The sequence below is a fragment of the Cryphonectria parasitica genome (genome assembly GCF_011745365.1).
Source record: "Cryphonectria parasitica EP155 unplaced genomic scaffold M406scaffold_5, whole genome shotgun sequence".
Classification (NCBI taxonomy): Eukaryota; Fungi; Ascomycota; class Sordariomycetes; order Diaporthales; family Cryphonectriaceae; genus Cryphonectria; species Cryphonectria parasitica.
In genome coordinates this window covers 3,875,887-3,890,781 of record NW_024468913.1, presented here as the reverse complement: position 1 = coordinate 3,890,781, position 14,895 = coordinate 3,875,887, and the positions used below count along the sequence as shown (strand labels likewise).

Below are 14,895 nucleotides of genomic sequence, written 5' to 3'. Positions count from 1 at the left end.
AACGAGCCAGGAAGAGGGGCCATCCATCAAAACCTCTGAGGAATCCCCGTCTTGTTCCCGGTTCGGGCCCGAACGGTACTAAAAGATGCGTTGTACATGGTCGTTCGGACCTTACGGGCTTTGGAATTGCACGGCCGGCCCTGAGCAAAATGTCTTGTCACGCTCATACAGTAACGCCTAATAGAGGACGGGGGGTCAGTAGGAAGCCAGCATCGGGGGATTCGGAGGAACCGTACCGATGAGTTCATCAGGTACAATCGTAACTCCACCCCCTCCCCGGCACCTTTGCATCGATGTACCCGATCTCGAACTGCGTACGAGGGATGAGCAACTGGTTTGGGAGCTTTCATGCTGTACTTGACTCCAAGTGAAGAAACGCGGGTCTGGATAGTAAAGGACTCACGACATACGCTTTGGAGCGTGCTTTGAGGAGTATCACAAGGCAAATTGGTGCAAAGAGCAACCTAAGTACTCAAATAGTATTGTGTCAGCCCTATTGACTTGACATCATCTAGACATTTCCCACAAGAGTCCTACTTTGGATTCTAGGTTTCAATTATCCCTTGTAGGGACTGAAGAAGTTGCTAAGAGATATCCAGTAAAGACACAACTGGTCATCATGCTCTCTAGGCTGACGAGACCTTGAGGAAGGGCGGCCAAAGTCCAAAATAGACTGACAAGCTCTATAAGAAGAAATTATCCCTTTTCGAAAAGAGGGAGTCAAATTGGAATGCTTTCATACTTACTCCCTGGATAGATTGTGCTGCCTTTAGTAGTGATGAACTCTTGTAATTCACATCAGACTCATCGAAACTAAGTGAGGTTGGCTGTTCTTGTGGCATAATGTTGATTTTGTATGTCTTTCAAAGTGCCATCTTGTTGGAATCTTTGGTAGCACAATTGCTCTTCAGGTACCATGAACTATTAGTGTGTGTATTACATTGGGTTTAGAAGGAGGACTAAACCTACAAGAACTACATTTGGGAAGCTTGACTTGGTGATTAAAGAGACACAAGCAAACCCAGTACATACGCCTCACCAAAGTCATGGTCAGCAAAGCCATCCTACATCTCCAAAGGCAGTATACTTGGGTAGTTGTAGTAGGTTGTGCCTGCCAAGTAGACTGGGAGTGTCGCTTTCTCACAGAAACAGATTGGCAGTTCGAATGTGAACCATATACCAACAGGTATCGACATAATTACGCTCATCTCCAAAGTTGTTGTGCCCCAAAGACTTCGCAGCCTACAACAAGAAGGAAGACCCAACCCTCCCCAACGTATTCTCTTTCCGTCCCTGTCTACCCTCAAAATTTACCTTCTTCCAGCCATACACCTTCACATCCTTTTCTCCTTCATTGACCAAGTGCGTATCCATTCCATGAACTGTTACAAGATTACCTTTGGTCATCAGCAAAGAGGACCGTTCCTACCATCGAAACAACCCCCGTGTATACGTCGAGGCTGACGCGCCACAAACAAACACAGAGCGAAATAAGGTCCCAGGAACGTGATCAACATGCCTCCCAAAGCTTCTAGCATCCAGAAGAACGCGCGCCCCTTCAACCTCACTGATGCTGAGATGACGGTTGCTCTATACGTCTGCAAGGTCTTGACTGATGATGCCAGCTACAAGGTATGTTGTCCCGATGAGCTCTATTACCTGCTTCAGTTGAAAGGCAAAGGGTGGCTGATAAGAACCATCTTGTGCGCCAGCTCGACGCCGACCAGCTGGCTGCCTTGACCGGACACTCCAAGCCTTCATCTGCCATGCGCATCTGGTACGTTTACGAAACCCAATCCCAGGTGCCTAGCACCATCTCCCATTGCCTCATTGCCTCCTTGAACCCCCACTGCCACTAACAACTGCAAAAGGTCCAACGCAAAGAAGAAGATGGTCTCCGCCGATTCCGCCGGCGGCGCTGGTAAGATGGAGCAGGCTTCTGCTTCCGATACCGCCACTCCCGAGGCCTCACCGTCCAAGATGGCCCCCACCAAGCGTGGCCGCAAAGCCAAGGACCCTGGCGAGGAGGCAATCCCCCGTGGCAACGCCGCCAAGAAGACCGCTGGACGTCCTCCTAAGCGCGTCAAGACCGAGGCGGGCTCGGCTCAGGAGGTTGAGGAGGAGAATGATGATGACGATATGGCCGATGAGGCCGGCTTTTGCGTTTAGGGGCTGGACACAGCTGGAGATGCATCGTGGTCGTGGACTAGACCGCTTTGCTTTCTGCTGAACACAGCGCTTCAACCCTTTACGGCTTCTCGGTCTGTCTTTTTTTCAATGGGTAATTAATCCGTTTCCTTCACTTCTGACGGTCAAGGTCAGGAAGGTGGTGCCCTTACAGCTCGCGGCGACTCAGCCCTCATGCCTTCCACGGCAAAATACATGCATTGACCTCACCTTTTCTTCATCCTGACTGCCCTGTGATACTGTCTACGGTAGCTACGCCAATCCCTTCCTCGCTACAGGACGCGTGTGAGACACGCCACGTCAAAATTTTCAAAGCCTGAGACTCCATTTCAGGGAACCCAGCCATGGCCATCTCCAATCAAATCAATACTTGCATTGAGATGGTTCGCCGTGTCGTCCCCTCACTTCTAGTTCAAGCGTCTACTCACTTGGATTTTGTTGACTCGCTACAGTGCCTCTGATCAAACGGTACTGTTTGCAAAGCTCGCTCTCAGTCACCTCATTGATATGCTATGTAGAAAGGACGATGTTCTACTGATATAGATGACTCCCTTGACGTTGATGTGGCTGGGATGCGCATGTTCTGTGAGAAAGATTTAACGTCGTTCTCTTGCTATGTTTCTTGCCAAGGATAAGGTGTAGACTTGTCCAAGAACTCGTCAAGACTCAGCATGAGAAACCAGAGAGGACATTCGAATTTCTTGTCCTTAAAAACAACACTTTTTGAGCTTGAAAAAAAGAGGAGAGTGATCAAGACAGGCCAATTAGGTACGGAGGATCTCGGACTACTCATGCTGGATGGCAGCATATTGTCACCCATGAGATGAACAGTTTTCGCCTTTCTTCTCTAGAAAGAAACTCTAAAGAATGGGGGATTCCAGGATCGGAGGCATGCCATTATGATACCACACATCCTTTGCCTTGTCTTTTGTAAACATGGCATGAATTATTCACTTTTGTCGCCCAGGTGCAGAGTTCTGGCCGATCAACACAGTCATGAGCCTTGACTGTGCATCTCGCAAAGATTCGCACCAATGGTGGACGTGGTGGGCCTTGAGAGGTAGTATAATGGAGAGTTTACCACCAAGACCTCTGTGATTGCGGTTGAGCGACATTATGAAGAACTAAATGGTTTATATCTTGGTTTAAAAAAACATAAAATATAGTTGAAGTCATTCGACCACTAAGTTACCTGCATAATCCATAGTACAAGTACTATGGTAGCAGTCCAAATACAAAATAGGGTTTCGTCATGACCCCACAAAGCTAAAGTATGGGAGGGGGGAGGGTCGCTCTCTATCGATAAGCCCCTCCATGATTCTTAGGCTGCCGAAGCGCACTTTACTGTCATCATCAACGTATGCTCCAGGTAACAAGTACTCCCGACAACTCGACTCAGAGGCGAAGAAGGCCTATTAATACCCGGGCGCAGCACTTGTCGATATGGATGGTATCGCTAAGAAGCCACAGGAAGACATCCTCCGGCGCCCGCTTTACAGTACGTTGCCGCAATGGAGCTTCAGCAGCGCAGGCCGACGAGACAGGCAGACAGATCACTGACGACATTTCATACACGCAGTCTACGACCTTCCGGAGGAGGTCCTGAACACCCTCACCTTCAAGGCTGACACAGAGAACCAGGAGCAGCAAGATTTCGAGACATCATCACCACCCCAAATTCCGAGTGAACGATCGCCGACGCCCACAGTCCCAGCCGCAGTTGGCGCACAAGCTTGCTCACTATGCGGCTTGACCTTTGCGACAGTGCTTGACCAGAGGGGCCACCAGAAGTCAGATTTGCACCATTACAACCTGAAGCAGAAGCTACGTGGCCACAAACCAGTCACGGAGGCCGACTTCGAGAAGCTGATCGGTGACCTGGACGAGAGCCTGTCCGGGTCGGACTCGGATGAGTCAGAGGATGACGAGGACGGGGACAAGAACGATTCGACACTGACGGCGCTCTTGAAGAAGCAGGCGACGCTGGCAGACAAGGGCAAGGACGGCGGCGGCGGCGAGGAAGAATGGGGCCGCGGCAAGAAGAGAGGGACAGGAAAGCCGCCGATGATGTGGTTCGGCTCGCCAGTCCTGCCGGCGAACAACTACTTTGGTATCTACAGAGTACTTTTCACGAACGAGGAACTGGCCAAGGAGGATCAGATCTTGGAGACGCTCAGGAAACGGCAACTTCCTCCACTTGCTCTCCCGAAAGTGGCAAAGGACGGATCTCTGCCTCCCATCGCTTACACGGGGCCACATATTTTCCTCTGCATGATCGGAGGTGGTCACTTCGCTGCCATGGTGGTGTCCCTCGCACCGCGGCAGACCAAGAATGGGCCTGGACCCATGAACCGCGAGGCTACGGTCCTGGCGCACAAGACTTTCCACAGGTATACGACACGGCGGAAACAAGGTGGCTCTCAATCAGCCAACGACAATGCCAAGGGCAACGCTCACTCTGCTGGTTCGAGCCTACGCAGATATAACGAGCAGGCACTGGTGGATGATGTTCGACAGCTCCTCAGCGACTGGAAAGGGCTCCTGGACACGTCAGATCTGTTGTTCATCCGAGCAACAGGCATGACGAACCGCCGGACGTTATTCGGCCCGTACGAGGGACAGGTGCTACGGGCGAATGATCCTCGAATACGTGGATATCCCTTCAGCACCAGGAGAGCTACACAAAATGAACTGATGCGCTCTTTTATCGAGCTCACCAGGCTCAAGGTCAAGGAAATCGCACCGGTCGATCCTAACGCCGCGCCAGAAGCAGCTACGAGACAGCAAGCCACGACGAGCAAGCCGGCCAAGCCTGCACCGCCAAAGCTTACCGAGGAGGAAGAGACGGCACTTTTACACACACAGCAGCTGCAAGCACTCATCCGTCGCTCAAAGCTCCCGGCGCTCCTTTCCTATCTCAAGACGAATGGCCTCACACCGGCCTTTTGTTTCCAGCCTGCCGACGCGAACCACCACGCACCAACACCTCTCCACCTCGCTGCCGCACAGAACTCGGCGCCTCTTGTTGTAGGCCTCTTGACGCGTGGAGGAGCCGACCCTACGCTACCGAATAAGGATGGCAAGATGGCATTTGAGCTCGCGGGCGAACGAGGGACCCGAGATGCGTTTCGCGTTGCCAGACACGAGCTGGGCGAGGAGGCCTGGGACTGGGACGCGGCCAGGGTGCCGGCAGCGATGAAGAGGGAAGATGTCGAGAAACGGGAGGAGAGGGAGCGGAAAGACGCAGATAGGAAGGAGGCCGAGCGGAGGAAGGCGGAAGAGGAGCGGTTGAGGCACGAGGGCCCCAAGGTCAGTGACATCGGCAAGAGGAAAGGCGGCAGTGTCTTGGGAGCCGGCGCGGACAAGAGTGCAGAGGAGAAGAGGCAGGAGGAGGTACGCGGGTTGACGCCGGAGCAGAAGATGAGGCTTGAGCGAGAGAGGCGAGCACGTGCGGCGGAGGAGAGACTACGGAGGATGCAAGGCGGTGGTGGAACTTGAGACTATTCTGGGGGTGCTGAGAGGCTCTCATTCTCTCTCTCTCTCTATCTCTGTATCTCACTCACACACGGGATCTTACATAGCCGGATTCTTCAGCTGTCAACAAAAAAGGAAACGAACGGTCGCCCGTCAGTCGGCCTGCATTTCCCCATTTTTACATTATGGCACACTCTTTCGGAGGAGGAGAGGAGCAGGCTCGGCTCCGTAAAGACAGTCAGCAGCGAGCATCTGCTCCTTGCGATGCGTTCACACTCTAGAGCGGTCTGAAGAAGGATGAACGGGGCCCATTCTCGGTTCCATACCATACCACCTTGATTTGGCTTTCTCCTCGTATTTGGAGTTGCCCTTGCATGGTATGAGGAGGACGAGGTCTGGACATGTTCTCCCTGTGGAGATCTTTACCCTAAATCTATGTTACCATGCACTGCAACACTTGAATCCGTCCCTTAAATTCCCTGCATGGTCCATAGTTCTTTTTGTTCTTGAATTTTTTTTTTTTTTGGTGCCAACACAGCCACCTCCAGGTTGAGGTCCTTTCATGCAGCTTAAGATTACAGTCAACTAGGTCAGGAGTGGCCAGGGGTCCTGCTCTGGGAATAGCGTCGCCTCTTTCGAAACAGCGCCCATTCCCACTACTACTATAGGAACCGAAGGAGAAAAGGAAAAAGGAACCAGGGGAATGGTACTCGGTTCTTTTGGCTGCCTCCTCCCTCGCCCCTTGTTACATATGTATGTGTGTATGTATGTATGTATGTATGTATGGGATCTTGCAGATACGAGAAGTGGAAAAGAAGGGAAATAAGGTCAAGAAGAAAGAAAAACTTGTTGTTTGAGGCTGTTCTGTTTCGCAAGGGTACAAGGATCATCATAATTGCGTGCAGGACAAAAAAAGTTATGTCAAAAATTGGAAGCACAGTTCCTGTACGGAAAGGAGCCGGGACTTGGGTGACAAATCGTCTCGATGATGCTCCGATCGACATGAGAAGGATTTTGGACACCGATTTGGGAGAACAGGATTCTGTATGTGGTAATTTCTCATTAAACGCAGTGTCTCTAGCGGGTCGAGAGGACGTGAATAGCTCTTGGCACGCAGACAGATGGTGTGTTGTGTACGTGTCGCTTGAAGCAGACGAAGAAGAAGAATAAGAGAAAGGAAAACTCTACAGGGCTGCAATAGAATGAACAGATCATCCTCTAGGCTGAGCAGAAGTCTGACATTACCTTGGGGAAATGAAGATGCGCGTGAGGGAGTACAGTCTATTTTCATCATTTGTGCACAACGAGGCCGAGATCTCCAGCCTTGTGGGACGGGCGAGCGGTCGGTCTCTCAGACCTCATCCTGTCCACACGACGGGATGCGGGGTTTAGGAAGAACGGGTTCATGCGGTTCGGAATCTTTGGAGAGCAGGGTGGCGGTGTGGGAGGAAGCGCAACGCATGAGAAATTATTTCCTTGAATGTGGTGGTGGTGGTGGTGGTGGTGGTCCATGAAAGATGTGCGCATAGTATATCCCCTTTGTAATTTCTTGTTTTCTCTCTCTCCCCTCCCTGATAGGTCTATTTTTTTTCCTTCCATGATGCTTATGCTCACGGCCAGAGAGGAAAAGGCAGAAAGAGACATGATCCTAGACATTGCCGAGTCCGAGTGTCATGCCATAGCGATGCGACGTCACACAGCGTCTACGGTGCACAAACTACTTAAAATCTATTGCCATAGGTACGTGGTACTACAGTACGTTGCACAGAAGAAGTACGTAAGCAAGCTTGCTTGGTCATTAATCCCTGTGCACTGCAGCACAGCAGGCCAGCATCTCGGATGTCGGTCATGCTCACCAAGCCGGGGGGGGGAGGGGTTCGTCGGATGGTGTGGTTGATCCTACCGGTGGAGGCCGCCAAGAGAGAGCCGGGACTTCTCGCTCCAAGGGGTTTGTATGGTGGAAAGAAGAAGAAAGAAGAGGGGGAAAAGAGAGAGGGGAGAGCATGAACGAGCAGGTCTGATTTTGATTTGCGCAAAAAGAGGATACTGCACTCCGGGCGTTTGTGAGATCTTCGTAGAGCAAAGACAGCTCTACTGTGGGTTAGAGTGTAAGGCTGCCAATCGCTGACCTCGCATGTCTGTAGGGGGTCACTCCAAAAAAAGAAAGGAGATCACCCAGCGCGTCAGCTGCTGGCGCCCAGCTGCAGTGGGCGGCGCGGGACGGGAGATCGAAGGGCAGGTTTGTCGATCAGCTTGGGGTCTTTTTTGACGCTTGGCAGCAAGTACGTAGGAAGCAATTGTAGCGAGCCTCTGATGACTGAGTGGTATACGTACGTCTCCTCCGTCGGAGAATAAGCAACGGGAGATTGAAAATTCGCCCGATCGGGTCAGAGGAGGGGGGCCCTGAGAAAGGCAATCTCGACAGTTGATCAATGTGCCACCAAACAAAAAGTGGATTGTTGGAATGCCCTCTTATATTCGTTTATGATAACCACCCAGATAACGGCAACTTCATCAAAGTTCTGAGAGGTGAGTTAGGGCCTCAGCAGACCCAAGGTCGCGGGCGGACTGGGGAAAGAGACCAGTTTTTGTCGTCCCTTGCGGAATATGCAATCATCATCTCGGAGGTGGAGTTCTTATCGTCCCAAGGCCGAGGGACGAGGGACCAGGCGGCCAGCGAGGCTGCTTTCCTTCTTTCTCAAGGTACCATCACGAACATGTCATCTCAGGGTCATTCGATAGTTCCAAATCTGGTTGATAGGCCTGTATCTTGGCGTATGGGGTTGGGAGATTGTATATTCCGATTGGACTTTGGCGATCTCGGGTTGTTCTTTCGTGCCGGGTCACAAAGAAGGCGCCTCAAGAAACCAGAGGTCTGGAATCAGGAGAAGAGGAGAAAAGGGAGGGGTGAGAGCACACGCGAACAACCTCAACCGGAGATGAGAGCATGTATCCTCCTCCACCCATGACGCGATTTTCTGCTCTCTCTTTCTCAATATCTGTTTCTCTTCCCTGTGACAACCCGACGGCATAGCATGACGGTACGGATGAACACAGCCACTTTATGCGATTACGTGCACACAAAAGCTCTTACAAGCGTCATGCATCGTTGAACCAGTAGTCTCTCTTCGTCACCGAAGCCAGGAAGTGATGGGGCTTTAGACTGGGGCTGTTGAAGATGCACGAACGTTGGTATTATGGTTAGTGTAGTGCTCCGTGGAAACATGAAACAAAGAGCCAGCAGGGTACCCCCTGAATTGAAAGGGTGTCACGGGATACGATAGTACCAACTGAAGAGTGAGGCTGCGGTTCCCTCCCAAGGCCCTCCCAAGGTGGAGGCTTCGCCAGAAGGGGGGGGGGGGGAGGCAAGGAACTTTGGTACCATGGTGTATCAGGTGGAGGAAAGAAAAAGGAAAAGGCTATGACAAGATCGATCACGAAGTAGTATTCAGCATCGCGGGGCAGGTTTGTCTCGAACGGGTCTGATGATTTCCGCGGGCCATTTCGCCTCGAGCCGACTATTTACTTTGTGATTTTTGCAGTGTGGAGAGGACTGCACGTGCGCGAGGATCCGAGGAGAGTTAGGATGAGTTCCTGTATAGGCTTGGTGATCCGGCGCTGTCGTCACATCGGGATCATGTTGTAGTAGTGTGAAGGGGGACTTGCGTTCCGGAATACGAGCTTCGGCAGACCGGTAGCGACGAGGGAAGCGGGGAGTCGAACGGTCGAGGAGGACAGCAAGAAAGGAAGAGGACAGCTCAAGGCGGAGCCTCCTCTGGGTCCGGTGTTCGAAAAGAGAAGATCGCTTCGATGACCAAGATCGCATTGGGCATGGTTGCCAAGATCGGCCTCGGGTCGAACACATCCAAAGAAGAAATCCTCCGGTGGCCGATGGTTTTTTTATCTGTGTGCTCCATGCCATTTAATACTTGCTGTCCGGGATCTGGGCTTAAATGGGCCAAGTTGGGACCTATTCGACGCCCCTGATATCCATCCTGATTACATAGTAAAAGACTGGGGCTATATGTGCTCTCTAGTATGGATGATATGGACTGCTGTGGCAGTCCTACATAGGAAGAAAGAAAGAGAAAAAAAAAAGGGGGCGTGGAGGCTTTAGTTTAGTACTTCGCTACTTGACCACAATCTGTCGCTCCACTGACAAGGAGGTCCCATTCGCTTAGCTGGATCAGATCGGAATAAAGAAGTGGTACAGAGAACAATACTGTAAATTCTACTCTATAGGACAATCGTACTGTCTTGGTCAGGGTGAGTAGTGCAGTCATAAAGTTAGAAAGTGGGAGGTTGAAGGTGGATCATCGAGTGGACAGGAGAAGATCTCCCTCTCGCCGCCTAAAAGGCCATTGCGTGCTACCCATGGAGTGGTCAAACCCAGAATGGTACTGATTGGCGGGCATCGTTCGTACCTGCATTAGCGTCTAGACACTCAGTCCTTTCCCCCAAGTTTCCCCTGGTGGCTGAGCAAGTCAGGTTGTGTTTCAAGTCGTTGCCTTCTCGGCCCCTGAACTTGGCGGTAGCGCGACCCCGTTCTGACAGCCATAGCACCGTCGCATTGGTCAACTCTCCAGCCAGGGGGCCCTGCAATTGGGAAAGAAAGCAAAGAGAGAGGGAAATAAAGGTGATGCGTTGGTTCGGTTCGATGAGAGCCCATCGTCTGATGACTCGCTTTTCAAGGTTGGGGATAAGGTTTTGGGATGATCAACCGAGGCGGGTTCAGTGTTTGTGTGGGGTCCTTTTACCATAGTCCTACCACATGTTACCAGACGTTTGATATCATAAGTATGTACTGTGGTACTTGTGTACTGTTGGAAAGAATACTTTCATAGTAGTAGCAGGTCACAAGACAGCACCACTGACAACTCCTAATTACTACCGCCATGGTCTCTACAAGTACACTTGCCATAGCAAGATAACTATAGCACTGATGAGAAGAGAGAGAAAATAAAATGTATTTATGGCAATTTTGCGATGCCCTGGCGGCTCCTTCGGTAAAGAAGAAGAAAGGTAAGCAGAGTAGCTGCGGGAAGGTTGCCAGAGGGAATTTGGGGTCAGGCCAGGGCCAGACCAGGCCGAGCATAGAAGCCCGTGGTGGTCAGAGAGGGAAAGAATAGAAGGTGGAAAATTAGAATTTGGCGTACAAACCTAAACTTTTACAGTGAGAACCCTAGGATTCAGCCTTCTCATGTCAGATGGATTGATTAAGAGGCCAGAGTATATACGTGGTTATTTTTTTCTTCCTCAGCAGCACTTCAGCAACTATCATTGTGTGTGCTAAGTATGGTACGTAGCTAACCGTAAGTACTCTGGTACTCGGCGGGACTACTATGGGCAGTGGCCCCCTGGTTTTCTGCAGGGGTACCTAGCCAAAAAATCCCCCATCCCAAGAATGGATGGACACGAGCCGCCGCCCCTGACTACCAGGCTTCAAGCCTTTCCCCTTCGAGAGCTTCACCTAGAGCCGCGCGCATTGGGGACTCCACACCACCACTCCCTCTCTCTCTCTCTCTCTCTCTCTCTCCATGCACCACTTGCTGCCCGTGCTGCCCTCTTTTTTCATGGCTCTCCGTCGGATCCAGACCCAGGCACGGTCCTGAAAGGCCCAGAGGCTCATTTCCACCTGGCGCTATCCCACCAACGCTGTTCTTCTCTCGTCAAAGGAGCCCCGAGAAGGGTAACACAGACAGGAAGGGGGCTGCCAAGTTTGTCGAGATGGGCTTTCGGGTGGTGCTGCTATTCTCGTAACCGCTCCATCCCAACACAACAGTCACCTTTGCGGCTACCTTCTTCCCTGCTCTTGGACCAGATCAGATCGTGTTGTGCGTGCTCCCAATATACTACACTCTTGTAGGAATCGATCTGACTGACGGCCACCCAGACAGGCCCAAGTGTGTGTGTGTGTGTGTGTGTGTGTGTGTGTGTGTCCTGATGGGGGACCGTGGCCGACATGTTCCTCCTACTCCTCCTCCTACAACCAGGGCTACGGTCTGAGCTTGGATCCCGACAGGTCCCCTCCTGTGGGTACGACAAGGGCTCCCGAGAAAGAAACATCCTAAGGAAACAATGACCAGGGGGGCCACATGCAGCCATGGGAATCCCCTGGTTACCGCTCGACCCATGTCGCCAGTCTAATCGCTGGTCAACGGCCGGTTGGCGTGCCCTCAGTCGCCTTTGTCCCCCATGTCCACACCAGCTGCGATGCTTCGCCTCCTCCAGCCTGCTCTGATGGCTCATTGGTATATAGCTCGCGCCTTGTCCGCCCTTCTCATGATGCCTTCTCCTCCTATCGTCTCCATCTCTCCTACATCCTCTTTATTCCAGACTCTTCAGAGCCTGTTTCTTTCTGTCCATCCTATATTTCTTTTCAACAACCCAACTTCCATTCTATTAGGAGCCAAGGCCATTCGCTTCCTTTGCTTCCTCATCTTCCTTCGCTATACAGTACAGAGTACAGTTTTTAACCATTTTACATATCCACACTCGCTCGTTGGCTTTGAACCACCACACACACAACATTACAACTGCAAGACAATCGCTTTTTCCCAAGACAACTAAACAATCTCACAACTCAACCAAACACCATGAAGTCCTTCTCCATTCTCGCCCTTGCGGCCACCGCATCGGCCACCGTATGTCCTATTTCCTTCCCCACATCTGGTCTCACTTGGTAGCTGACTTGAACCCCTCCCCCTCGCAGAGCTTCAACGACATTACTGGATACTCCTGCACGGGTACCAGCAGCAACCAGTGCAGCTCTCAGCAGTCCTCGGGCTTCTCGGGCTTCGGCAGCCTGAGCCCTGGCACATCTGTCAGCTCCTACGGAGGCCTGTTCTTCCAGAACACCGAGTGCGTGAGCGGCGACGGCGGCTTCGGAAAGCGTGCTTTCCAGAGCCGCTATGCTCCTCGTTCTTCCAACTCCCTCGGTGGCTCTTGTGGTTATGACTCCTCTTCGTCTTTCGGTTTCGGATGCTCGAGCTCTTCCGGCTCGGACTCCTCCAGCTCCGGCTCGTCTGACGACATCTCCTCCTTCACCGTGGACAGCTTCAGCATCTTCACCGAGTTCTCCTGCGACCTGGAGTTCCAGTACACCATGTCTGATGGCTCTAGCTGCAAGCAGCGTGCCTCTTGCTCTTCCGAGGGCAGCACCATCAAGAACTCTCAGTGCGCTGGTGCCAAGAACGTGACCGTCGTCTACCCTACCGGACAGACAGGCAGCGGCATCCCCACTGCCTCGTCGACCTGCTCCATCTCCGTCCCTACCATCTCCTTTGCTTGCGGCTCCGCCTCGACCTCTGTCACCAAGGCCACTTCCACTGCCATCGTCAAGTCCAAGACTACCGAGGCCGGCCACACTTCCACCTCTCCCGCTGGTGGCAAGGGCGGCCACACCTCTACCGGCTCCTCCCCCGCTGAGACTGGCCACTCGAACACTGGTAAGGTCGGCAGCACCGCTACCACGTTCGCCACGAGCCAGGCCACCTCAGTCGCCACCACCGAGACGCCTGCGAGCGCGACCGCGACCTCCACCGTCGAGTCCATCTCCTCTGTCGTCTCTTCTGTCGAGTCCATCTCCTCTGTCGTCTCTTCTGTCGAGTCCGTGTCCTCCGTCGAGACAACCACCTCTGGCAACTCCCCTGTCTCTCAGTCCTCCCCCGCTGGCTCGGCGTCTTCCGTTGTGGTCGCCACCACCTCGTCTGCTGTCGTGGTCGCTACCACCTCCTCTGCTGTTGTCGTCGCCTCGAGCACCGAGCAGTCGACCACCTACGAGACCTCCAGCACCTACGTCACCAGCTACATCGGCACCAGCACCATCTACTCGACTTCCTACCAGACCGTCACCTCGTGCGCGAGCACTGTCACTAACTGCCCTGCTGGCTCTGGCTCGGCTGTCACCACCACCGTCGTTGTTGCCGTCAGCACCACCATCTGCCCCGTGACCGAGACCCAGACTTCTGTCTACACGACTTCTCACGCCGTGAGCCAGACCGTGACTGGCTCCTCCCCCGCTGAGACCTCCTCCACTGAGACCTCCCCCGCTGCCTCCGGCACCACTGGATCGTCCTCCCCCGAGCAGCAGACCACCTCGGGCTCCTCCCCCGTCCAGGTTTCTTCCGCTACCACCGTGGTGTCTGCTACTTCTGCTACTGCGACCCTGTCCTGCCCCACCGTCGTCCCTGCCTGTATCGCGACCTGGAACTACGTCGTCGACTGCGTTGACAACTCGGTAAGTGCAACCTTTCTGAATTTGAAGGTGGGAAAGAAGCCTGCTTAGCAAGATAAACTAACTCTGGATGCCCTATAGGACACCTCTTGCTACTGCCCCGACTCCACCTTTGTCACCAACGTCTACGAGTGCCTGTACGCTTACGGAGACTCGGACGAGACTGTCGCCGAGGCTATCCAGTACTTCCAGGGTCTCTGCGGTGCTTACGCTACCGGCAACCCTGCCGTTGTCACTGGTGCTACCCAGACCACATACCTGACCACCACTGCCACCATCCCTGCCAGCGTGTCTGCCACGACCATTGTTGTGACCGCCACCACTGTTGTCCCTTGCAGCGACAGCGCCGGCTCCGTCATTCCCAGCTCCAGCACCACCATCACCACCGCCATCAGCGCCACCGTCCCTCAGATTGGTCTCACCACCTCTGTCGGCTCTAGCACCACTGAGGTCGGCGTGGTCCCTGTTGCTACCTACACAGCTGTCACCTCCTCGGCCGGCGCCGTCGGTGCTACTGGAGCCACTGCGCCTTACCCCACCGGCGGCAGCGTCGTCTCTGGAGCTGCCAGCGGAACCACTGCGGTCACCGCCAGCACTGCTACTTCCAGCCCGATCGTGACTGCTGGTGCTAGCAAGGCTGGTACCGGTGCCGCCGTCCTCGCCATCCTGGCTGCGGTCGCTGCTCTGTAAAGAGCCTGAGACCACAAACAGCATCCACCTTCTTGTACCATCTATCCTGCCTCAACGGCAATTTCCTTTTTTGTTTAACCTGGTTCGCGGATATTTCTTCTGCTTGAGCCACACTGTACCATTCTTACGATCCTTACGAAAAGTTAGCATTTTATGGTGGTCCTGGTATTATGGTCCTTTTTTTCTTCTTTCTCTTTGCTTTCATGAGATATCACAGCAGCAGCAGCAAACAAGCAACACTTGCTTTGGCTGTCTGGCTCGCAGTTGGGACACGGGCGGCGGAGGGAATCAAAAGACTTCGCAAAGAA

General features: G+C 53.0%; 2 protein-coding genes across 2 annotated transcripts; both read left to right on the top strand.

Moving 5' to 3' along the window:
• Positions 1–1,515: 1,515 nt before the first annotated feature.
• M406DRAFT_331439 (uncharacterized protein) lies at positions 1,516–2,169 on the top strand (the record flags this gene model as incomplete). Its single annotated transcript, XM_040920630.1, has 3 exons — positions 1,516–1,632; positions 1,713–1,777; positions 1,872–2,169. 3 exons carry the CDS (start codon positions 1,516–1,518, stop codon positions 2,167–2,169), a joined length of 480 nt encoding a protein of 159 aa, XP_040776090.1.
• A 1,461-nt stretch (positions 2,170–3,630) lies between these two features.
• On the top strand, positions 3,631–5,685 carry M406DRAFT_41759 (uncharacterized protein; the record flags this gene model as incomplete). The annotated part of the gene is made up of 2 exons (XM_040924166.1): positions 3,631–3,685; positions 3,767–5,685. The coding sequence occupies 2 exons, from the start codon at positions 3,631–3,633 to the stop codon at positions 5,683–5,685; spliced, it is 1,974 nt and encodes a 657-aa protein (XP_040776089.1).
• Positions 5,686–14,895: the final 9,210 nt, after the last annotated feature.